Source organism: Tachyglossus aculeatus, chromosome 10 (assembly GCF_015852505.1).
Source record: "Tachyglossus aculeatus isolate mTacAcu1 chromosome 10, mTacAcu1.pri, whole genome shotgun sequence".
NCBI lineage: Eukaryota > Metazoa > Chordata > Mammalia > Monotremata > Tachyglossidae > Tachyglossus > Tachyglossus aculeatus.
The window spans coordinates 43,647,330-43,672,591 of NC_052075.1; the positions used below are offsets into that span (position 1 = coordinate 43,647,330).

The 25,262-nt window shown below is 44.7% G+C and overlaps 1 protein-coding gene across 1 annotated transcript in view; it reads left to right on the forward strand.

Annotated features, from left to right (window-relative positions):
- NRF1 (nuclear respiratory factor 1) overlaps positions 1-25,262 on the forward strand; it is an 87,186-nt gene that overhangs the window by 8,752 nt on the left and 53,172 nt on the right. The window contains exons 2-5 of the mRNA XM_038752522.1: positions 7,767-7,998; positions 12,946-13,060; positions 21,528-21,587; positions 21,831-21,957. Of these exons, the coding sequence (XP_038608450.1) occupies positions 7,776-7,998; positions 12,946-13,060; positions 21,528-21,587; positions 21,831-21,957 (525 nt within the window). The 5' untranslated portion in view covers positions 7,767-7,775. The remainder of the gene's footprint in view (positions 1-7,766; positions 7,999-12,945; positions 13,061-21,527; positions 21,588-21,830; positions 21,958-25,262) is intronic.

A 25,262-nucleotide genomic window follows, 5' to 3' on the forward strand; every position in this document is an offset into this window, starting at 1 on the left:
CACCTGTATATATGTTTGTACAGACTTATTACTCTATTTTACTTGTACAAATTTACTATTCTATTAATTTTGTTAATGATGTGCATCTAGCTTTATTTCTAATTATTCTGACGGTTTTGATACCTGTCTACATGTTTTGTTTTTGTTGTCGGTCTCCCCCTTCTAGACTGTGAGCCCACTGTTGGGTAGGGACCGTCTCTATATGTTGCCAACCTGTACTTCCAAAGCGCTTAGTCCAGTGCTCTGCACACAGTAAGCGCTCAATAAATACGATTGTACAAATTTACTATTCTATTAATTTTGTTAATGATGTGCATCTAGCTTTATTTGTAATTATTCTGACGGTTTTGATACCTGTCTACATGTTTTGTTTTTGTTGTCGGTCTCCCCCTTCTAGACTGTGAGCCCGCTGTTGGGTAGGGACCGTCTCTATATGTTGCCGACCTGTACTTCCCAAGCGCTGAGTACAGTGCTCTGCACACAGTAAGCGCTCAATAAATACGATTGAATGAATGAACTCTCAGTATAGTGCCCGACACATAGTAAGCACTTAACAAATACCATAATAAAAATTGGGGAAGGGGGGGGGTGTTATTAGGACAGCTGCCTCTGTTGTGCTTTGCACATAGTAAGCGCTTAATAAATGCCATTATTATTATTATTATTATTGTTATTAGAATGGATAGAAGAACTGGGAAAAGCGGCATCACCTGCCACTGATCTTTGAGAGAAATATTTCAGCAGGAGAAGAACTAGAAGAGGAATAAATTCAGCTAGAGCCCTGGGGAGGAGCCCATTTCTCCTTTGATTGCGCTGCCCTCTGGTGTTACAAACAACCACATTCATTCATTCAGTCGTATTTATTGAGCGCTTACTGTGTGCAGAGCACTGTACTAAGCGCTTGGGAAGTACAAGCTTGCAACATATAGAGACGGTCCCTACCCAACAGCGGGCTCACAGTCTAGAAGGGGGAGACAGACAACGAAACAAAACATAAACCAAATAAAAGAAATAGTATAAGTATGTGCAAGTAAAATAAATAAATAAATAGAGTAATAAATATGTACAAACATATATACATGTCATCCCCCGGGCCTGGAATGCCCTCCCTCTGCCCATCCGCCAAGCTAGCTCTCTTCCTCCCTTCAAGGCCCTACTGAGAGCTCACCTCCTCCAGGAGGCCTTCCCAGACTGAGCCCCTTCCTTCCTCTCCCCCTCGTCCCCCTCTCCATCCCCGCCATCTTACCTCCTTCCCTTCCCCACAGCACCTGTATATATGTATATATGTTTGTACATATTTATCACTCTATTTATTTTACTTGTACCTATCTATTCTATTTATTTTATTTTGTTAGTATGTTTGGTTTTGTTCTCTGTCTCCCCCTTTTAGACTGTGAGCCCACTGTTGGGTAGGGACTGTCTCTATATGTTGCCAATTTGTACTTCCCAAGCGCTTAGTACAGTGCTCTGCACACAGTAAGCGCTCAATAAATACGATTGATAATACATATATAACCACATGCCGAGGTAGCCACGGAGATTGATTTATTGAGCGCTTACTCTGGGCAGAACATTGTCCTAAGCACTTGGGAGAGGGCCGTACAGTGGAGTTGGTAGACTCCTTTCCTGCCCACAAGGACTCTGTGTGAGACTGCTAGTAGTGCCCAGTTTGAAAGGACTCTAGTTTACATTTCCACTGCCTTCTCGTATTGCCCAGTCTCCACTGGAAAGAAGAGACTGCAACTCTAGAAGTTGCCAGTGCAACAACTGGTCAGTGTTGACTGTGAGAGGAAGTTTATTTTTTTATTTAATTTAATTTAATTTACCATTAATTATTTTATGGTATTTAAGTGCTTACTATTTGTCTTCATATCCAACATAATAGTAATAATAATGATGGTATTTGTTAAGCACTTACTATGTTAAGCGATTACTATGTGCAAAGCACCGTTCTAAGCACTGGGGGGATACAAGGTGGGACAATCTGATCACCTTGTAACCTCCCCAGCGCTTAGAACAGTGCTTTGCACACAGTAAGCGCTTAATAAATGCCATTATTATTATTATTATTAGGTTGTCCCACGTGGGGCTCACAGTCTTAATCCCCATTTTACAGATGAGGTAACTGAGGCACAGAGAAGTTAAATAACTTGCCCAAAGTCACCCAGCTGACAATTGGTGGAGCTGGGATTTGAATCCATGACCTCTGACTCCAAAGCTCGGGCTCTTTCCACTGAGCCACGCTGCTTCTCTACTCTGCACTTTCATAGCCTTACTGAAGGCACCTCTTCTCCAAGAGGCCTTCCCTGACTAAGCCCTCATTTCCTCTTTTAATAATAATAATGATGGTATTTGTTAAGCGCTTACTATGTGCCTAGCACTGCTGTAAGCGCTGGGGTAGATACAAGGTAATTAGGTTGTCCCACGTGGGACTCTTACTCTTACTTCCCATTTTTCAGATGAGGTAACTGAGGTACAGAGAAGTTGTGACAAGTGGTGGAGCCAGGATTAGAACTCATGACCTCTGACTCCCAAGCCCGAGGTCTCTTTCCACTAGGCCACAATTTCCAGCTTCGGTTTCTTATGTTGCCACCTTAACCTCATTGTGGGCAGAGAATGTGCCTACCAACTCTGTTATACTGTACTCTCCCAAGCGTTTAATACAGTGTCCTGCACACAGTGAGTGGTTAATAACTATGACTGATCAACTTCACCATCAGGAACGTTTATTGGGGGCTCCAGGGTATAAAGCACTAAGCAGTTTCATAAGTTATTTAGACAAGCCTTGTACTCTTTAATAATAATAATAATAATGATGGCATTTATTAAGCACTTACTATGTGCAAAGCACTGTTCTAAGCGCTGGGGAGGTTACGAGGTGATCAGGTTGTCCCACGGGGAGCTCACAGTCTTAATCCCCATTTTACAGATGAGGTAACTAAGGCTCAGAGAAGTTAAGTGACTTACTCAAAGTCACACAGCTGACAAGTGGCGGAACTGGTATTCGAACCCATGACCTCTGACTCCCAAGGCCCGTGCTCTTTCCACCGAGCCACGCTGCTTCTTAGAGAAGCAGTGTGGCCTAGTGGAAAGAGCATGGGCCTTGGGAGTCAGAGGACCTGGGTTTCAGTCCTGTCTCTGCCACTCATCTGCTGTGTGACCTTGGGCAAGTCACTTCTTTGGGCCTCAGTTCCCTCACTTGCAAAATGGGGGTCCGATCCCCGTTCTCCCTCCTACTTTGACTGTGAGCCCTATGCGGGACCTGATTATCTCAAATCTACCCCAGGACTTTGTGCAGTGCTTGCCACACAGTAAGTGCTTAACCGAGAGCCCAATTATTTACAATTCAGTGAGCTGTCAAGACACTCAGATGAGCCGCACATACTTATCTATTTGATTAGAACTAAACAGAGACTCAGTCTTTAATCCGCAGTGAATTTCAGAGCTCTGGTCGTTGTGCATTCAGTTTTGAAGCACCCTAACCTCTAAGATGAGGGTCCCCCATTCGATCTGGCCTACTTTCCTTTCAGAAGCCTCAGAAAGGCTTATTAGTTTCCCGGACCAGACTGGAAATGCCTGGGAGAGAACAGAACTGCTATTCAGAGCAGAACCTTCTCCCTGGTGTGTTCACCTTGCTCAGTGTATTCGCGATGTGTGGCACGTGCTTGGCAACCAGGCTGTGTGAGATGCATATTGTTATTTATCCCTCTTTAAAACACCTGTCCCGGCTGTCCTTAGGCCGTTTGTATTGCACGTTACTCATTAAGAGATGTCTGCCTCTGCTAAAACAGATGTAAACTCTGAACGATGAATCGCAATTTGCATCGAGCTGGTAGGAAAAGCCCTGTCCGCACAGGGGAAAGGAGCCTGTCTTAACTCACAAACAGAATGGATCCAGCATGGATAGTCACTGAAAAGAAAACACAAATTTTGTGAAGTGCTATTTGGAAATCCCCTTGCAATTGGATAGACCCCCTGGAGAAGGACCAACATATTAAGACAACTTTAATCCCACAGCATTTAATGTACATGTCTCTAGACTGTAAGCTCATTGTGGGCAGGGAATGTGTTTAGTGTTGTATTGTACTCTCCCAAGCGCTTAGTTCAGTGCTCTGCATCATCATCATCGTCATCAATCGTATTTATTGAGCGCTTACTATGTGCAGAGCACTGCACACAGTAAGTGCTCAGTAAATATGATTGAATGAATGAATCTTTATATATTGTCAGTTATGTTATATGTTATGTTACTTATAATGTATGTTCTAAGTTACTTATGTGTTATAATCAATCAATTGTATTTATTGAGCGCTTATTATGTGCAGGGCACTGTACTAAGTGCTTGGGAGAGTACAATGCAGTGGAATTAGCAGGCATGTTCCCTCCCCATAATGAGCTTACAGTCTAGAGAGGGAGACAGACACTAATATGAATAAATAATTTATAACATAATTTAAAGATATACATAAGTGCTGTGGGGTTGGGGGCGGGGTGAATATCAAATATCCAAAGGTCACAGATTGAAGTGACCATCTGAAGTAGAAGTCATCTGACGCAGAAGGGAGAATGAACTGGGTAAAAGAAGGCTCTTTTTTGGGCTAAGAATGGGACTTGGATTCTTGAGCCATTTATTCTATCACTTTGCCTCAGGCATAAGCACACTTCTCTTAGAAGAGCCAGCGATTACATCAAATAGATCACATGGAACATAAAGTTTTCTGAGGTAAACTTGATGTTTATTACCTGTAGAATCCCTGGGATGGCCAACTCGGTTGTTCTCCATAGACCTCCATATTTCTTCCCACCATTTTGGCTGGAGGTGAGAAACGCAGATTGAGGCAATTGTATTTATTGAGCACTAACTGTGTGCAGAGCACTGTACTAAGCACTTGGGATAATACAGTATAACAGAGTTGGTAGATATATTAGAGGTCCAGGGTTCTAATCCCTGGTCTGCCACTTGTCTGCTTTTGACTTTGGACAAGTCACTTCACTTCTGTGTCTCAGTTTTCTCATCCATAAAATCGGGATTCGATACATGTTCTCCTTCCTATTACACTGTGAGCCCCATGGGACAGGGACGTATCCAGCCTGATAAACTGTAAAAAAAAAAAAGACAACTTTATGCCCTTCCTAGTTTCTTTGGGTTCCAGTCACGCGTTCTTTTCCATCCGTCCCTTCAAATTATTTAGGGGGCTTATTGGGCCCCATGTTTGCTTGATCATTTCTTTGTGGGTGCTTTTAATACACATCCCTCTTAGAGTTAACAAAAAAAGGACCCGTTTCCCCATAGTTTAAAATTCTTAACTAGAAGAATATGAAATGAAAATGTCGATGGAGTTCAAGCATAAGGGTTTAGCGTAGGAGGAGGAATTGTACATTCAAATGTCCAGGGTTTTTGCACTGCACTACAAGATACTGCAATGAACAAAATGAAAGGAGCGCCAAGAAGTATTCCTTTAACTTGTTTTGCTCCATATGATGTAGAAAACTGACCTGACCATTTCCTCTTCTTGGGAAAGTAATACTGCTCACACAGGTAACATTTGTGGCTGAAGTTTCTCCCCAGCGCCATGGCTTATTTCCTCCTTCTGGCTTCCAATAGTGGCCTCAGATGTGAGCAGTTTCTTTGATTGCCTTTTTTTTAAAATGGATCTTAATCTCTATTTTGTAGATGAGGGAACTGAGGCACAGAGAAGTGAGGTGACTTGCCCAGGGTCACAGAGCAAAAGCAGTCGGCAGAAACAGGATTAGAACTCAGGTCCTCCGATTCCCAGGTCTGTGCTCCATCCATTAGGCCACACTGCTTCTCCAGGTTGTGACTGTCCACCCAATGGGTAGAAGCCTTTTCCATTTCAATAGAGTGCTTTCACATCAAAGGGCTCGATAAATATTAAATAAAAATAGCAGTAAGAACAGATCTGAGTGTGCCAGCCCAGCCAAGCCGCTGTTAAACACACCACTGGTTTGGGTGATTGCTTACTTAATGGACGGTTCTACCCAGGATCTGCAAAGTGGTGTAGTGGCTAGACCACAGGGCTGGGAGTCAGAATGTCATGGGTTCTAATCCCAGCTTCGCCTCTTGTCGGCTGTGTGACCTCGGGCAAGTCACTTAACTTCTCTGTGCCTCAGTTACCTCATCTGTAAGATGGGGATCGAGACTGAGCTCCATGTGGGACTGTGTCCAACCTGAGTTGCTCTTATCCATCCCAGTGCTTAGTACAGTGCCTGGCACAGATAAGCACTTAACAAATACTATTATTATTATCTTCTCCTAGGTGTAACTTTTCTTCAGTGAGGGTTTTGCATGGAAAATCCCTCATCTAGCACTGGACTTTTTCTCTCTTTGCATATGTGGGTTCAGGACCAGGGCAGTCAGTGCTTCGGATTCATCTTTTGGCGGGTCGTGCTGTCCCCAGAAAGCCATTTTTCTCCATTCCTGTCATTCTGTTCCCTATTCCCCTTAGCTTCCTTGTTGTGGGTTTCAGGAAATTATTACAGTTGTCGATGGTAATGTATTAACCACTTTTTTGGACCTCTTAGCCCAGAGACCTTTATAAAAATCATTTATACGTCCCTTATGCCCGTGACACAGGAGTCTTGTTGAAAAATGAGAAAGCTGTATCAAAATTTCGTGACAAAGCTGGCACTGAGTTAGTGGCATAAGGCCAGGAGACGGATTTTTATTGACTAGATCATCCTTTTGTCCTCCCAAACCCAAGCCGTTCCTGGCTCACCCAGGCCGGTATTCCAGCCACTAAGGCATTCTTTTGTGTTTGATCTCCGGATAATCTGACTGCTCAACAACTGAAAGCCCATTATTGCTCATGCTGAACTGATTGATTATTTATTTATTTTGCCTGTGGTCTTCAGAGCCCTCCAGCACCGTGACTCAGTCATATCTTATAAAATGGTTTTAAGAATCTTTGTAGCAGTAATGGTAAAACTTACATTTAATACGTGTCCTGCACTAATGGGAGGGATGTCCCAACTACCTTTGGATACTATTGGTAGAGTAAAGCACGGAGAAGTTTTAAGGGGATGACCCATCTATAAAGCAGGCAGCCACTTGTATCCCTATTGATTTATGCTGTGAACAGCTTCAGAGAATGAAGAATTGGAATCCATGATGCCAAGTGCAGTGCACACAAATCCTTCTGAGCAGTTAGCTGCTGTCTTACCAGGGATCATCGAAACACGATTTTGAAATACCCAGCACATTTGCAATGCCCAAATAAGAATGAAATGCGATAGAAAGAGCGCAGCAGTTTTTCACTGCATCTTCCCTATCTTGTGGCAAGACTGATTTGCATTATTTTGATAATACTGTAGGGTTGTGCTTTGCTTATGTGTGAAGCAAAGGCAGCCTGGTTAGCTGCACAGCGCACTGAGCAGAGTGAGAGATGGAATAGTTCCGACTTTCAGAGGACAAAAGAGGCTGCTTGGCAAGCTGATGGTTGGCTTATCATAATAATAATTATGGTATTTGTTAAGTGCGTAACCTGTCAGGCGCTGTACTAAGCGCTGGGGTGGATACAAGCCAGTCGAGTTGGACACAGCCCCTGTCCCACATGGGGCTCACAGTCTCATTCTCCATTTTACAGATAAGGGTACTGAGGCACAAAGAAGTGACTTGTTCAAGGTCCCACAGCAGATAAGTAGCGGAGTAGCGGGTATGGGATCGGTTTGCTGAGCCTCCCTTCTCCTCCGGCCCAGCTCCAACTCAGTCACTTTCTCCCTGTGCTCTTTGCCTTTCTCCCCAACAGTAGTTCTTCATGGAGGAGCACGGAGTGACCCAGACGGAACACATGGCCACCATCGAGGCCCATGCAGTGGCCCAGCAAGTGCAGCAGGTCCACGTGGCCACCTACACCGAGCACGGCATGCTGAGTGCCGACGAAGATTCTCCTTCGTCGCCCGAGGACACCTCCTACGATGATTCGGACATCCTCAACTCCACAGCTGCTGACGAGGTGACGGCCCACCTGGCCGCTGCAGGTAAAGCCAACTGGGAGCCCCCAGGGCGGTCCAGCCTTTCCTGAACCTGCATTCTCTTCCTCTAAGCTCCTTGCTTAGAGGGGAATGTGTCTGTTCATTCATTCAATTGTATTTATTGAGCACTTACTGTGTGCAGAGCAAAGTACTAAGCGCTTGGGAGAGTACAGTACAACAATAAACAGTCACATTCCCTGCCCTCGAGGGAGCCTACAGTCTAGTCTGACTTTTATACAGTACTCTTCCAATTGAGCACTTACTATGGGCAAAGAACTGTACTGAGCGCTTGGGAGAGTACACTGTAGCAGAGTTAGTTGGTAGACATGGGCCCTGCCCACAGTGGTCTGCAGTCAGTCAGCCAGTCGTATTTATCGAGTGCTTACTGTGTGCAGAGCACTGTACTATGTGCTTGGGAGAGTACACTATAACAGATACGTTCCCTGCTCACAGTGAGCTTAACAGTCTAGCAGGGGAGACAGACATTAATATAAATAAATAAATTTACAGATATGTTGGGCAGGGACTGTCTCTGTATGTTGCCAATTTGTACTTCCCAAGCGCTTAGTACAGTGCTCTGCACACAGTAAGCTCTCAATAAATACGATTGATGATAAATGCCGTGGAGCTGGGAGCGAGGAATGAACGAAGAGAGCAAGTCAGGGCAACACAGACGGGGGTTGAACAAAAGGAAAGGGCTTAATCAGGGAAGGCCTCTTGGAGGAGATGTGCCTTTAGTAAGGCTTTGAAGAGGGGGAGAGTAATTGTCTGTATTGAGGGAGGGCATCCCAGGCCAGAGGCAGGATGTGGGCGAGAGGTCGGCGGTGAAGTAGGTGAGATCGAGGTACAGTGAGAAGGCTAGCATTAATGATGGCATTTATTAAGCACTTACTATGTGCAAAGCACTGTTCTAAGCGCTGGGGAGATTACAAGGTGATCAGGTTGTCCCACGGGGTGCTCACAGTCTTCATCCACATTTTACAGATGAGGGAACTGAGGCACAGAGAAGTGAAGTGACTTGCCCAAAGTCACACAGCCGACAATTGGTGGAGCCGGGATTTGAACCCATGACCTCTGACTCCAAAGCCCGTGCTCTTTCCACTGAGCCACGCTGCTTCTCAATAGCACTCTAATTAGCATTAGAGGGGCATACAGTAAGCGCTAAATAAATACAATTGATTGGTAGAAGAAATGGCCCTGGGTTCTGGGACATGAGTTTTTCCATAGTGGCAGTGGGGATTTGGAAAGGTCTTTTCTTTTTAGGAAAATATTTGACACTTATTGACACAGCTTTCCAGGATCAATGTCTGGAACCAGAATTATCCTCTTTGCACCTCAGCAAGATGCTTTCAGTGGTAAATGGGGAATTGGTTGGATTTTTTTTTTTTATTGGGCTTTTGCCTGGAGGCATCTTAAGTGCTCTGAAACCAACGAATGTCCAGAGCTCTAAGGCTGAGCTTATTAACACAGTCTTCTGCAAAACATACCAGCTAGGTTAATGATCGGCAAAATTAACATTTTGAAAAAAAATGGTAGCATCTCCAGGGGTCTTAATGGCCTTAACAAAGTCTGGCCTGCTTGCAAGATAATAGTAGGGGCCCTGCCCAGAAATTTCACAAACTACACAACTCAAAAGATTCCAGGTTATCAGCAGAGGTATAGTGGTACCCCAGCATTTTCCAAGGGCATCCCGTAGGCTAAGGTTGGGCAGTTACTTCTGCCTGAGGGGCCCATAACTAATCTGGTGAGGATCTGGAGCACTGCATAGTTCCCCCGCAAAGAGCAGGAGTGGAAGATGGAATGAAGGCGGAGGGGGCAAATGTCACCGAGAAGCAGCATGGCCTAGTAGAAAGAGCGCAGGCCTGGGAGTTGGAAGGATCTGGGTTCTACAGTCTATTTAAGACAAATACACAAAATGTAATCCTGGGTGGAGCAGAATGTTCTACAAACTCTGCTGCTTGTATCACAGCCCAACATGTAACATGACACATAATGGGCTTTTATTGTCACTTGGACATTCCCGATGTGAAGAAATTTGGCTTGAAGAGCCAGAACTGGGTCGCTGAGTGGGATTTATTTTTTTTACTTTCATTTTTTTGGAACCATTTTGTGAAATTCTTATACCATTCAGCAGAGGGCGACATAGCTTCAGAAATCCATTCTCCAGGAGGGAATGTTCCTTTTCCCCAAACTGCTTGTATCACAGCCCAAAATGTAACATGACACATAATGGGCTTTTATTGTCACTTGGACATTCCCGATGTGAAGAAATTTGGCTTGAAGAGCCAGAACTGGGTAGCTGAGTGGGATTTATTTTTTTGCTTTCATTTTTTTGGAACCATTTTGTGAAATTCTTATACCATTCAGCAGAGGGCGACATAGCTTCAAAAATCCATTCTCCAGGAGGGAATTTTCCTTTTCCCCAAAAAGCCTTTGTGGGAGGGAAGAGGAGGAGGAATTTTTAGGGATAGGGATGAGATTTCTTCTTTTTGGATTGTTGTATTCCAGTGAACTCGGCAGATCCTCCTGAATCTGTAGAGCCCTTGCCTACAGACATTTTTCAGTTCTTGTAGAATATCTGGGGTTATGGCAACAACATGAATAAATCCACAGAAACCTTCGCTGACAGCAATTTCAATCCCATTAAATCTTTGGTCAGAGATGATTTTAGTGGGCAGATGACTTAATTTACCCTCAACAGTAACAACCAAAATCCTGCCAGGACAAGAAGAAAGAAAAGAAGCAAAGAGGCTGAATAATCCATAGACTTTTATCATCAGTCCCCCAGCTGCCAAATCAAGGATCGACAGTATAGACTTCTATTTGCTGGGATAGCTGGCCCATTCAGGGCACTAAGCCTTTTGGGATTTGGTTTGTACTTGTTCCCTTAGAGACCTGATTTTTTTTTTTTAATACGCCATTTCCCATGTCCTGGCTCATAGGCTTTTCACTGCTACAACTCTTTTTCTTGAATTTAGCTTCCAGGCTATTAGGAGTCATTTATATGAGTTGCTGAAGAATGGCACTAACTTCTTCTAGGAGTGAGTCTACCTTAGGCTGAAGGGAGAAAAGATCTATTAGCACAAGACAGAGGAAGAGGCAGAGTGCCATTATCATCAGAATTTATTGACTTCTTACTGTGTGCCAAGCATTGTATTAGGTGCGTGAAAGAATACAGTAATAAAAGTAGACATCAAGGTCCCTGCCCACTAGTGATTCTTACTCTGTGTAGGAAGTGACATGACCCAGTAGATAGAGCAAGGGTTTAGGAGTTAGAGGACCTGGTTCTAATCCCCACTCTACCACATTCCTGCTGATTAACCTCAGGCAAGTCACTTAACTTCTCTGTACCTCAGTTACCTCCTCTGTGAAAGAGGGACTCAATATTTGTTCTCCCTCCCACTTAGACTGTGAGCCCTGTGTGGGACAGGGACTGTGTCTGACTAAATTGTATCTGCCCAGCTCTTAGAACAGTGCTCGAAATATAGTAAATGCTTAACAAACACAATAATAATTATAAATGTACAGTGTAGTGGGGGAGGCTGGCAGGTACAGTGATACAGTCAAGAGGGACAGAGGAAAAATATATCTATTGATTTATAGAAAGCGTACATCTGGTAACAGCAGAAGTATGTGGATTTATACCCTGATCCAGGAGTAAGCTAGGCTACTGAAGAAACTAGGATTTTTCTTAAGGAATAAGAGCTCTGGAAAGAAAGAGTTGCTTACGTTGCTCAGTGTCTCGTTCTTTAAGCCCACTGGGGAGCGAATGAACTAACCAAAGAGCTGGGAATTGAGTTCTTTACGTCAAAGGCAGGCCTCTTGATCATTCCCACCTACTGCAGAGAGGGCTCTATTGTAGTAGCAAGTCTGTCGGAAACTGAGTGAAGCAGTGTGGCTTAGTGGAAAGAGCCCAGGCCTGCGAGTCAGAAGGACCCGGGTTCTAATCCTGGCTCTGCCGTTTGTCTGCTGTGTGATCTTGGGTTGGTCACTTCTCTGTGCCTCAGTTACCTCATCCGTAAAATAGGGATTAAGATTGTGAGCCCTGTGCGGGACAGGAACTGTATCCAACCTGATTAGCCTGTAGCCCAGAGCTTAGTACGGTGCCTGGTGTATAGTAAGCGCTGAAAAATACCATAAAAAAGTGATGATTTAATTGAATTTTCATCCTAGCTATTTACAAAATTCACAGTTGTGGCTGTGCAGAAGACGTGCATTATGAGATCTAGCCTGGAAACGAAAAGCCCATGGTATTTGGAGAGCCCAAGCACCTGGACTTTTCTTAGGTTTGCTGCTGGGGCCTGTCCTCAAGTTCATCAGACATCCACACTTGCAGGCACAGTGACTGACAAGTCAGACCTGTTCTCCTCACTAACCTTCTCCCATTCGGATTGGGGTAGTTTTCATCTCCTGCCGATTACATACCTCCCCGCCAGAACTAAAGCTTTCATCAACCCGGCCATGTCACTTGCAGCTCCAGCCCTGGCAGGATTCCCAGAAAAGCCGGCCTGTTATCTAGAAAATCTCCCCAATGGAAGGCTTTTCTCGAGCTTCCTCCCCGAAAATCATTTTTGTGGAGCCAACTATCTCTCTCCGTTGTTTCACTCTAGTATTATCGTTTTAACTTCGGGGTAGAGTCAGGGAGGGAATGGGAGCAAATTGAAAGTCAACCCCCAACTTTGTGGTCCCAGGAAAATCTCTTGTATGCGTGGGGTTCTCTTGTTAGAGAATGCAGATGAGTTTCCTGCAGAACATTGCGCTCCCGGGCCTTATGAATCCCTTGAAAGAAAAGTGCTCTCTGAAAATTCTTGCCTAAATTCTACATTTCCTGAAGCAATCTGTGGAATAAAGCAACAGGTACCCCTCAGGCAGATCTTTCCCGCTCTCCTGATTCCCTGTCCTGTTCAAGGAACTGCCCCTTGCTTGGCCTCAGCCCTTGTATCTTATTTCCAGGTCCGGTGGGAATGGCAGCCGCGGCCGCGGTGGCGACAGGGAAGAAACGAAAGCGACCCCATGTTTTTGAGTCCAATCCGTCTATCCGGAAGAGACAGCAGACTCGTCTGCTTCGGTGAGCGCTCCCCGCTTTCTTCTTATTGTTTCTCAGTGTCGGGTGGTTGGTGCCAACAAAGTAGATAATGGAGGAGAGAGAATGCTTATTCAGTTCGTAGATAAAACTAAGCCCATAAAAGTTGCCAACCACTTTGAATTCTGTTTGTATCTTTCAAGGTATCTTGGCAAGCAAAATCAACAGTTGAAACAGGTTGAAATTTGATAGGAAGATATTCAGTGTGGTATGTTATAGGAGGAGAAACAAAACTGCTCAGATCCGAGGTGATTGTGACTAGGCACACGTCAGACCGGACAAGACCGGGAGGCTGACAGGATCACAAACCGGCAACGTAGGGATCGTCCGAAAAAAGCCAACCAAATTTGTAGCTGTTGAACGAAAGTTCAGTATGTGGGAATGGGGCACGCAGAGTTAGTCAGGCCTTTGTTAGAACACTCTGTCCAGTTTGGGACCTTGCAACTCAAGTTACATGCAAAAGAGTTGGAGAGGGGCCCGAAGAGCGATGGAAGTGAAAGGTTTGGAGAGAAGGGTCTGTGAGAAATGGTTAAGGGAATTTTTGGAGTTCAGAACTAGAGGAGGAAAGGCCCTAAAAAAGCACTGATAACTGTCTTTAAGGATACGAAGGAAAACCATGTGAAGGATGGTGATCAACTAGTTAGCGCTTTCACTGTGGATAGAACAGGAGAAAATAGATTTAAATTGTAGCAGAAGATGTATAGGCTAAGCATGAAGAGGAAGTTCCCAACAGCAAAGGTGCAGAGGGAAATTGTAGTTTCTCTTCCCCAAAAGGGTGTACGATTTATATGGAAATAGGTGGTTATCTTGGACGATGGGACCAGGGGAGCTGATTATCAGGAAACATTGCACATCTCCAGTAATTGGGAGCAATTAACATAAGGTAGCCAGAAACTTGATCCTTAGATGGGCAGGGGCAGGGGTGGAGAGGAGGAAAAGAAGGGGGCAAGAGGCCAGAGTAACATAGGGAGAGAAGGGGAAGAGGGGCAAAGGGGAGAAATTAGGATAAAAGAAAGAGAAGATTGAGGGACAAGAGGGAGAGCAGTAGGAGAGAGAGGAACTAAGGGGTTAAGGGGAAGCACTTCATTCATTCAATCATATTCATTGAGCGCTTACCGTGTGCAAAGCACTGTACTAAGCACTTGGGAAGTACAAATCGGCAACATATAGAGACGGTCCCTACCCAATAATGGGCTCACAGTCTCGCAGACATGGCCCGTGAAGACTGATTCATCCGTCTGCTTCCTCAGCAGCAGGGTTGGTCCTGACCAAATGGACTCTTTCTTGGGCCATATCTGCCACCCCTCAGCAAGTTTGGGGCCCAAGAGGCCTGGAGCCAGCACTTTCCTGGATCTGGACACAGGACAGTAGCCATGGCCCTGGTCTTCCACCCCTCCGCAGGGAGGGAAAAGCTTGTCCCTTCCCAGAGTCCTAAGTCGAGCTGTGACATCATCCTATGATATTAAAAGTGAATTCAGTCTTAAAGATGGCAGTGCCCTAGGGCATTCTGAGACATAAAGTCCTCCTTAGCACAACTCCATAATAGTAGGAAGAACTTTGAGACTCAGAATCCATCATGGTAGTGTTAGCTTGCATCCTAGAATGCCCTGGACTGCCAGCCAATATAAAACATTGAGTTTGCCGTGGGTTGGGCTGGTTGCTAAAATTTAGGCCTGTTAATCCAACAGCTGCCCATAAACTAGTTACTTGCATTAAAAACAAATGTATAGCTATTCCTCAAGCCTTTAGTCTTAGCCTTGGAATTAGGTGCAGGGCATTTTTTTTTTTTCACCCAGTTCAAAGTTTACTTCTGAAGTCTGAATAACAGCCGCAGGTGATTGGTTTTCCCACATCAACATTTTTCAATGAAACTTGACTCCTAGGGCTTTCAGCCTAGAGAACAATTGAGTTTTTCCATGCAGCTCACACAGAAGTGAAGATGGTAGTCCATGAACTAATTCAAGGAAACATGAGTGAGGCGGAAAATTTAGGATGTTATTGGATCTGGCCCTCGATCTTCCCAAGTCCAGGGGAAATGACCTTTTCACCCATGAGTTTATCAGGCTCACTCCAGGTAGTTAATGACTCGAATCCAGAGCAGGAAAAGCACACGGCATCTTTGTTCTGTCTCCTCCTTTCTGATTTCGATTATAGGGAGGCACAATTGTCCAGTCTGTGGATTATCCTTTGACTCCCCTCTCTTTTTCCCCGGCCTTCTGCCTGGCATTTCCCGGTTTTTAACTGGAAGGAGAAGGAAAAGGGGATGTGATTCCAGTCAGTTCATCTTTATGAGCAAGTCTGGTTAAGGAGATGGTGGGAGGGGAGCAGATTGTTGAAACTAATGACTAAAATGAGGCCTTCAGATTCCCTGGGATTTCATTCATCCGTCTCCTTACCTTAGTTAATTGAGAGTTGACTAGGCAGGAGGATACGGATCTATTGCAGCTACAACTGCTTTATAAACCTCCCCACTTCCCACCCTACCCCCATCCTCTTCCCTGCACCAGTAAGCCCTCACATTCTTCTCAGAGTAATTTCAAATATACAGCAAAATCAAATTGGTACTGATTATACTTGCAGTTAGAGCTCAAGCCGGAACTCCTGGAGGCATTTTCTGTAAGTGGTCTGGACACGGGGCAGTGAGAAGGTATTCTATATATAGTCGAGGAAGGGTCTTTAGATGGGGCCCTGAAACTGCAACTGCAATTTTTAATACTAATCGGTATTTCCAGGATGGATGAAGAAGAGTGCGTAGGTGTTTTATGGGAAAGTTGTAGGCTATAGCAAGGACAATACGATGCAGATACCTCCAACAAAATTGGAGAAATGGGCTTGAAATTTATATTAAATTTGGGGAGAATTCAAAATTTGCTGTATTAAAGCAATCCAGAACATAGCAAGGGACAGGAATCTCAAAACAGACCCTTTGCCTATTATATTCTCCTTTTGGCCTGAAACTCCCCCTTCTTATCCTACAGACCCCTGCTCTCCCCATATTCAGAACCTTATTAAAATCTCATCTCCTTCAAGAGGCCATCCCCGACTAACCCCTCGTTTCCCCTCTCTATTCACCTTTCCCTCTGCATCGCCTGTATACTTGTCAGTACCTCTTAAACACTTTGATGCTCACCCTACCCTCAGCCCCACAGCATTTATGTGCATAGCCTTGAACTCTGCCACTACCTTATCTGTAATTTATTTTTGTTTGCCTCCCCCTCTACTCTGTAAGCTTCTTGTGGACAGGGATCGTGTCAGCCAGCTTTATAGTATTATACTCTCTCTAGCTCCTAGCAGTGCTCTGCACACAGTAAGCACTCAGTGAAGACCACTGATTAATTGATAATACCGAAAGAGCCTATGGGGTATTACTAGCCAGATGATGAGGCTAACATCTGTATTCTAGAGGTAGTAGTAACCAGGGTTGTTTGTGGAACAGTCTAGGCTGGCGAGGGTTTATCCTGTTCTGGAAAGATTCCACTTATAACTTGGTTGTTTCCATTTCAGAAAGATGAGGAAAACTCCATGGGGAGAATAGAGGAGAGTGATTAAGGGAAAGCAGTGATTGAAGCTCTGAGAAAAGACATAAAAGCAAAATGTGAATAAGTTGGCCACAGAGGCAGCATGGCCCAGTGGAAAGAGCTCGGGCCTGTAAGTCAGGGGACTTGGGTTCTAATCCCAGCTCTGCCACTTGTCTGCTGTGTGACTTTTGACTAGTCACTTAACTTCTCTGTGCCTCAGTTACTTCATCTGTAGAATTGGGATTAAGATTGTGAGCCCCATGTGGGGCATGGACTATATCCAATATGATTATTTTGTATTTACCTCAGCACATAGTTTAGTGCCTTGGCCTATACATTAAGTGCATAACATGCCATGAAAAAACAACCACAAAAAATATTCTGAGTAGAAATATGCCAGAGGTGTGAGGCAGGAACCCAAAGGGGTGAAACAGGGCTCTTTAAATAGATTGTTCATTCATTCAATCGCATTTATTGAGCGCTTACTGTGTGCAGAGCACTGTACTAAGCGCTTGGGAAGTACAAGTTGGCAACATATAGAAACGGTCCCTACCCAACAACGGGCTCAGTCTAGAAGGGGGAGACAGACAACAGAACAAAGCATGTGGACTGGTGTCAAGTCATCAGAATAAATAGAAGTAAAGCTAGATGCACATCATTAACAAAATAAATAGAGTAGTAAATATGTACAAGTAAAATAAAGTAATAACCCTGTTCACAAGGTTTAACTGGGAGTAATGGGAAGGCAAAATCTGGGTTGAATCTAAAATATAATTTACTTCTAAGAGATTTCATATTAGAGAGAGAGAGATAGAGATATTGATTGAGAGATTTTCCATCACTCAGGTCAATAAGTATTAGGTCGCACACCAGAATTTAGCCTTAAGAATAGCATGCAGATTTTATAATACTGTCAGTTGTAGAGAAGCAATGTGGCCTAGTGAAAAGAGCACAGACTTGGGAGTCAGAGGACTTGAGTTCTAATCCTGACTGCCACATACCTCCTGTGTGACGTTGGGCAACTTGCAGATTCTCTGTGCCTCAGGTCTCTCATCTGCAAACTGGGAATTCAGTATCTGTTCTTCTCCCCTACTTAGACTATGAACCCAATGTGGGACCTGATTATTTTATATCTACTCCAGTGCTTAATTCAGTGCTTTGCACATAGTAAGCCCTTAACAAAAACTATTGTTATTATTATCATCGTCATTATCATTATTATTATTATCCTTCAAATGGGGGTGCATTCTTGAGGAACATCATGTCAAGAAGAAGCAGAGTTGGAGTGTTTTCCAATAGACTAAATCCTTGCACTTGTGCAGATTCATTCCTTGTGATTCCATATCACTATCCAGACACATATATGGTCACCGGAATGTTTCCTAATTCTTCAAGTGTTCCAACACAAATGTGTAATGAAAACACACATTCTGGCAGAACTGATTGTAATAACAACCTGGACCAAACTCCCTGGGTAGAATGTGGTCTCTTACAATAGGTTCTAGTGGTGAATACAAAGACCTGTTAAGTCCTTTACATTTTGAAATAAAAATAGAAGCAGCACGGTCTAGTGGGTAGATCACGTGCCCGGGATTTAGAAGGGCTTGGGTTCTAGATCTGGCTCTTCCATTTGCCTGCTATTTGACCTTGGCCAAGTCACTTCTAGGTCTCAGTTACCTCATTTGTAAAATGGGGATTAAGACTGTGATCCCCATGTGGAACATAGATTGTGTTCAGCTGGATTATTATATATCTACCCCAGTGCTTAATATATTGCTTAGCATATAGTAAGCACTTAACAGGTACCATTAAAGAAAATGATTAATTTAGTGGTAATGTCCCCATCTATTGGAATTTGGCTGATTTAACTCAATTGTCCAATTTCAAAATAGTTCCTGACTATTGGCCAAAACTTTTGTTTTGCAAGATTTGACTCAGTGGAACCACCAAGAGCCGTTGCAATCAGGAACTGGCCCTTTGGGGCAGACTCCTGAAGCAGCATGTCCTAATGGAAAGAGTCAGAGGACCTGAGTTCTAGTACTGGCTCTGCCACTTACTTGCTTTGTGACCTTGGCTAAGTCACTTCACTTCTCTATGCCTCAGTTCCCTCATCTGCAGAAAGGGGATTTAATTCCTGTTCTCCCTCCTATGTGGGCCCCATATCTGGTATCTACCTCACTGCTGAGTACAGTGCCTGGCACATCGTAAGCACTTAACAAATACCTGGAGACCCAGAAGAGCCAGTGTCAGAATAAAGAGAAGGAGGTTGTGGGTTCTTGGCCTTAGTAAGGAGCCAGTTTCTGCCCTAGCAGTAAGGGCATGATACTGGGTGTCAGGAAACTTGGGTTCTAGGCCCTGCTTCACCACTTGCCTGCTGGGTGACCTAGGGCAAGTCACTTTTTTAAAAAATGGCATTTATTCAGCGCTTACTATGTGCAAAGCACTGTTCTAAGCACTTAACTTTTCTGTGCCCTAGTTTCCTAATCTGGAAAATGTGGATAAAATGTCCATTTCCTTTCCTTTCTGTGGCGCCTCATTTGGCGCAAGGACTTCGTCCAATTGAATTGCGCAGCTCTTAGCATAGTGTTTGGCACATAATAATAGTAGGATCAATAATAATGGTCCTCACCATTATTATTATTATCCTATTAAACCTTTTCAAAAGGTTCAGTGTCCGTTTTCGTTTCCCGGCTAGGCTGTTTTGGAAGGTACTTGTAAATTGCTTATTTCATTTTGCCTTAGGACTGTAACAGCCAATACTTTAGGAACATCTCCCAGGATCTTCAAAAGGGGGTTTCTCACCCTTCCTCTAACTTCTTGATAAACAAACTTACTTCAACCCTGTTAGGGTTTTAATACATATAAGAATCGAGTTGAGGAAGGATTTCACTGACCAAACCTCTCTGTAACCCCGGAGAGGTGACCAAGGCAGGTGTTCCCCTTGGTGACCCCGCTAGTCACCCTCGAAAGAGGTGATCCAGAGTGCAGATTGTTCAGGAAGAGGCTAAATGGCCTTCAAGGCAAGAACAGGCAGGATTGGGACTATCTTTTTATCTCTCACTTCCCCGATATAAACGTGTATTGGGGAAAGTCACCACGGTTCACCTTAGTCCTTTCATTAGCTGAAATTTGTGTCTGATAGAGAGAAAAACAGGGAGGTAGAAGTTTTGCCCATAGAGAGAATACCCCGAAGGGCCTATAGTGATGTAATCAGGAGGCCAGGTTCTTACACTCCCCATGGCCAGCTGCTGCAATGCCTCTCTGGTTCTTGCTGGATTCAAAGTCAGAGCTTCCAGATGTCAGTTGCCCAGGTGGGGAGAGCCGGCAAATTGAAATCCATCGAGAGTACATACTGAGAGCCTCCTGTGTTCAAAGCAACGTACTAAGAGCTTGGGAGAGTAAATCGAAGTGATATACATTCCTAGACCTCCCCCCCAACTGCCCCCAGGAACTAAGAGATTGCAAAATGGGATCATCGTCATCAATCGTATTTATTGAGCGCTTACTGTGTGCAGAGCACTGTACTAAGCATTTGGGAAGTACAAGTTGGCAACATATAGAGACAGTCCCTACCCAACAGTGGGCTCACAGTCATCATCATCATCACAATAATATTTAAGTGCTTACTATGTGCCAAACACCATTCTAAGCACTGGGGTAGGTACAAGTCCCTGGAGTAGACACAGGCTTTGTCCCACATGGGGCTCACAGTCTAAGTAGGAGGGAGGACTTAATCCCCATTTTACAGATAGGATGACTGAGGCCCAGAGAAGTGAAATGACTTGCCCGAGGTCATGCAGCAGACATGTGACAGATCATCACCTCCCCCACCACCGTCAACAATAGTAGTGATTCACTCATATTTATTGAGCGCTTACTGTGTGCAGAGCATTGTACCAACAGCTTGAGAGAGTACAATATGACAGACACAAGTACAATATAAGACACATCCCCTGCCCACAACGAGCTTACATTCTAGAGGTAGGTATTGTGTGCAGAGAGCTGTTCTAGGTACCATGCTGTAGAAAGTAAAAGGCAACCCGATCCCTACCCTCAAGGATCTTTCAATCTAGGAGTCATTCAGTTCAGAACTTCCTCCATTTAACTTTTCAAGAACCATTTCACCACCACCATCATTGTTTATAAGCATTATTTTGTGGGCTGTGAACTTTGAAAGCACTACACTAGGTACTGCAAGGAATTATAAAAGAAGATCTGGTCCCCGCCGTTGGGTGCTTAACATCTAGTGAAGAAAACAGGATGAAATATAAACAATGCGAATAAATAACCAAATAAGTTGCGGGCGTGTCAGCAGCGTAGCAGAGTACAAAATTACGGGAATAGTCACACAATTTGCAGGAATGTGTATCAGTACTGGGGCAGCCCCAAGCCAGAGGACTTAAATCTGGGAAGGTTCCATGTAGGAGGTGTTATTTTTCACGAGGTTTTGAAGGAAGGAGGGTTGGTGAAGAAGGTCCTGGAGGGCATTTGAGGCAGGGGGACTGGCTTTGTGCAGTAGCACCGAGGTGAGAGAATTGGGCGGGAGGGTGCGGGGGTGGCAGGGGGGGGTAGAGAGCAGGCTAGCTGTAGCAGGAGAAGCGGCCAGCTGAAATCATGGAACCAGCTGAGGAGGATCCTCAAAGTCCACGTCAAGAGCTTTTGTGAGATACGAGTAGGTACCAGTGAAAGCTTTTGAGTAGGGGGAGTGACGTGGTTCAGTTGCCACCTGACAGGGCTGATTCTTGCTGCTTAAGAGTTGTGATTTTGCCCTCGGAGGGATGCGGCAGGGGGTCCGGGGCGGGGGATTCCTCTCTCTTCGAGCGTGGAGGCAGCCCACAGAGCTCTGGGCTGCAAGGGGGTGCTATCAGGGCAATAGCAGCGGCAAACTTTAGTGTTAGGAGAGACCATGAATGGAATCCATCTTTGTCCTTCAGGGGTCAAGAAGGAAGATATCCCCACAGTGTACGACTGAGCAGGATTGACCGTGTGCCAAGGTATAGTCTGACAAGAGACCAGGCAAAGGCCTTCAGTGGAAATGTGTATGTATGTACGAGTGAGTGCGTGGCAGGGAAGTAGACTATGCCCCTTTTCCCTGATGTGGCCAGGGTCAGGAGAAGGCAGGCCAAAATGAATTTATGGTTGCCTGAGGGTTCTCTGCTAAGTCTGTTCCTCCTTCCTGCTATCAAATGGCATTTATTTCCCTCCCCTCCCCTTTGTTTTTCACCCCTCTGATGCAGGAAACTCCGAGCAACATTAGACGAATACACCACCCGAGTAGGGCAGCAAGCTATCGTCCTGTGCATCTCTCCGTCCAAACCCAACCCCGTATTTAAAGTGTTTGGGGCAGCTCCACTGGAGAACGTGGTAAGGATTCAATACATGGCGTTGTCCTGTTTGCTGTGCTATTTGCTCACATTGCTCAGATTGCACAAGGCTCTGCCCAGCAATCTGAATCTCGGGTACAGTTCAGCATCTACAATCTGTAAAATATGATCGTTGGAAACGTGGCTTATTTTCCCCTTATTTTCTTTGGGTAGAAGTAGGACTTCCCCATGGCACTTTGAGCCTGCAGTACCCACACTCCTGCTCCTTTCCATCCCAGAAGTAGAAACAGCGGGGGCCTAGCCTGGGAGTCGGAAGAACGTGGGTTCTAATTCCGCCTGTCCCAATTGTCTGCTGTGTGACCTTGAGCAAGTCGCTTAACTTCTCTATGCTTTAGTTACCTTGTCTGTAAAATGAGGATTAAGACTGTGAGCCCCATGTGGAACATGGACTGTGTCCAGCCTGATTAGCTTGTATCTACCCCAGCACTCAGTACCTTGGGCTATTGGAATAATCTCTCTGGAAACTGTTTTTTAAGCAGCATTGAATCCTGTGTTGGCCTGAATTTGCCTGAAGGTTAAAAAAAAAAAAAAACAACCCCCAAACTCACAAAACAAAAGACCTCTATCCCATTTCCCAAAAGGTTTGTATCACCATTCACTTCTGCATGAACAAGTTTTTTTTCCCCCCAGGAAACCAGAATTGTAAGGGAAAGGTACGTATTGTCTGCACAGATTACTGCTACTTGAAACAGTAGTTATGTTGCTGACATTTGTGTGGCTGGATATTCAGGTACACCAGTCAACATAGCCTTTGATTCAATTCCTGCCTCAGTCAAGCAGGCAGGATGGGCCAATTCTGAGGGCCCTACCTGTGACCTTCTAACCCATGGAGGAGAACCTCTGCCCACAGGGCTGGCCCCACCATGAAGTGGGGCCCAAGGCAGTCCCCCAAATTCCACGTGTCATCATCACGACATGTCGCATGCACATATGGTGTACCAGAATGACATACGCAATGTTTCTCTGCTTCTGCCCCTGGGGTCGCTCCTCCACCTAGTGCTTCGGGCAACCCAACTTCTAGCCCCTGCTAAAAGGATCATTTCCATCCCACGGCAGTGGTATGGCCATCTCTGAGAAAAGCCAAAGATCCCCGGGAGGCACCCTGAGGCAGCAGCTTACTTTGCAATCAGAAGCCTGCCTGCCCTGGATCACCATTTACCTTTTTTGAGCTCATTCGTTTGCTTGAAGTGTGAATAGAAAAACCAGGAAGAGGAGTGTGACTCATTAATGTCATCAGGCTGAAGGAGAATCTTCATTTGGAAGCTGTTAGGACATTTCAGGGCTGCTTCTTTCCATGACCGGCAGCCCCACACCTGGCTGTCATATTGCACGTGGATATTTCTTACTTTATAGGAGTAATGGCAAGCAGCGTAGCATAGTGGAGAGGGCACAGGACTGAGAGATAGAGATAAGGATTCCAATTCCAGATCTGCCTCTTGCTTGCTGTATTTCCTCGGACGAGACACTTAACTTCTGTGCCTCAGTTTCCTCATCTGTAATCTGTTCTCCCTCCCCCTTAGGCTGTGAGCCCCATGAGGGAGAGGGGCTGAGTACAATTATCTCGAATCCTACCCCAGTACAAAGCACAGTGCTCTGCACAGGGTGTGCACTTCACACCGACTATATTAATGGAAGTTGAGCCAGAGGTGGATGTGCTTCTGATGCAATCATTGTTCCATGTGGCACACTGATGCTCATGAGGGCAGGCATCACATCGGCAAAGAACTGTTTGCATCCTCTCTTCTCTTGGATCTTTGAGGTCCTCAGCAACCAAGGTGGCAACATAACAATTAAAACACCAATCATTTGTACTTCTTTTCTTCTGAGGATCTCTAAGCTCTAGGCAAGCATCCGCGTGCCTATCTTCTTCCTCCCCTGTGGATGGTCTACGGGGAGGTTGTTTGTGATTCTGGTTACTCGGTTGAACATGTGACCTAGGCATAATTGAACTGGTCCAATTCAGAATGGGCAGTTAGATGCTGTGCAGGAAAGAGACAGAGGCAGACAGAGAGAGAGGAAGTGGGACAGGGGACAGAGATTGTGCATTTGTAAGCTCATGGGCAGGAAAGTGTCTACAAACTCTCCCAAGCGATTAGTACAGTGTTCTGCACAAAGTAAGCACTCAATAAATATGACTGATTACTTGTGTTGTTTATCTGTATTTTTGTTCCTGGGTGGGTATGTGTGTAAATTAGAAAAAAAAAAGGTCGTCCTCAGGAGGAACTTAAAATTAGAAAACATAGACATCACAAAAACCAGGTACATATCTGTTTATAGTGATAGCTATTAGATATGGGAATTGCTATAGATCATATGCATGTATATGGAAGATTTTAAAATGGATCGAGCCAAGAGCAGGGAGAAAGGAATATCCAAACTTTCCTAAGTCATCCATCAGTCAGTCAATCAAAGGTTTTTTATTGGGCATGTACTTTGTGTTGAGCACTGTACTAAGTGCTTGGGAGAGTATAGTACAACAGAATTGGCAAACCCATTCCTTGTCTATAAGGATCTTACAGTTTAGGCAGGGAGACAGACGTTAATATAAATAAATAAGCCATATTTCCTTCTCAGTGTCCTTCTCAGTACATAATAATAATATCTACCTCTTCAGGGAGCAGTAAAAGTTAATTAAGGCTCTTTGGGGCCCATGGATGAAAAAGTGCTTTAAGAAAATCTGGCCTAGAACTAAAGTAGTAAAAGACAGGTTTAAAAGGTGCTGTAAACCTGACATGTGGAGGTGTGTTGCCTGGCTGTGATCCATTTCACACACTCTCCCAGAGCAAGCAGGAGCAGACCTGTAAAATGTTGGGTGGAAGTACCTGCCAGGAAGTCTCACGCAGTCAGGAAGTGGTGTGGGAGGCTCAGAGGTGGAGCTCTTCCCTCAGAGTCAGTGATCTTTGGAGGAGGCGGCATATTTTTGGATGTAATTAACCACATTTACAAGTGAGGAAATGGTCTGTGGTCACACAGGAAGCAATGGGTGGGGGCCAAGATTGTCAATCAATGTTCTTTAGTGATCTGGCTGTCCTGATTCAATTCCAGCCCACACTTTTAACACCTCAGCATTTCCATCAAATCCAGGGTCGTTCTGCCTCCTGCTCCACACTAACAGGAAGGGTTCCAAGGAAGTCATCCCACATTTGGAAACCTATCGATGTAGCTCATCCTCCCGTATTGACCATGTTCTTTTCAGACCAATAATAATAATGATAATAATAATAATAATAATTATTGTACTTGTTAAGCACTTACTATGTTTCAAGCACTGTTCTAAGTGGTGAG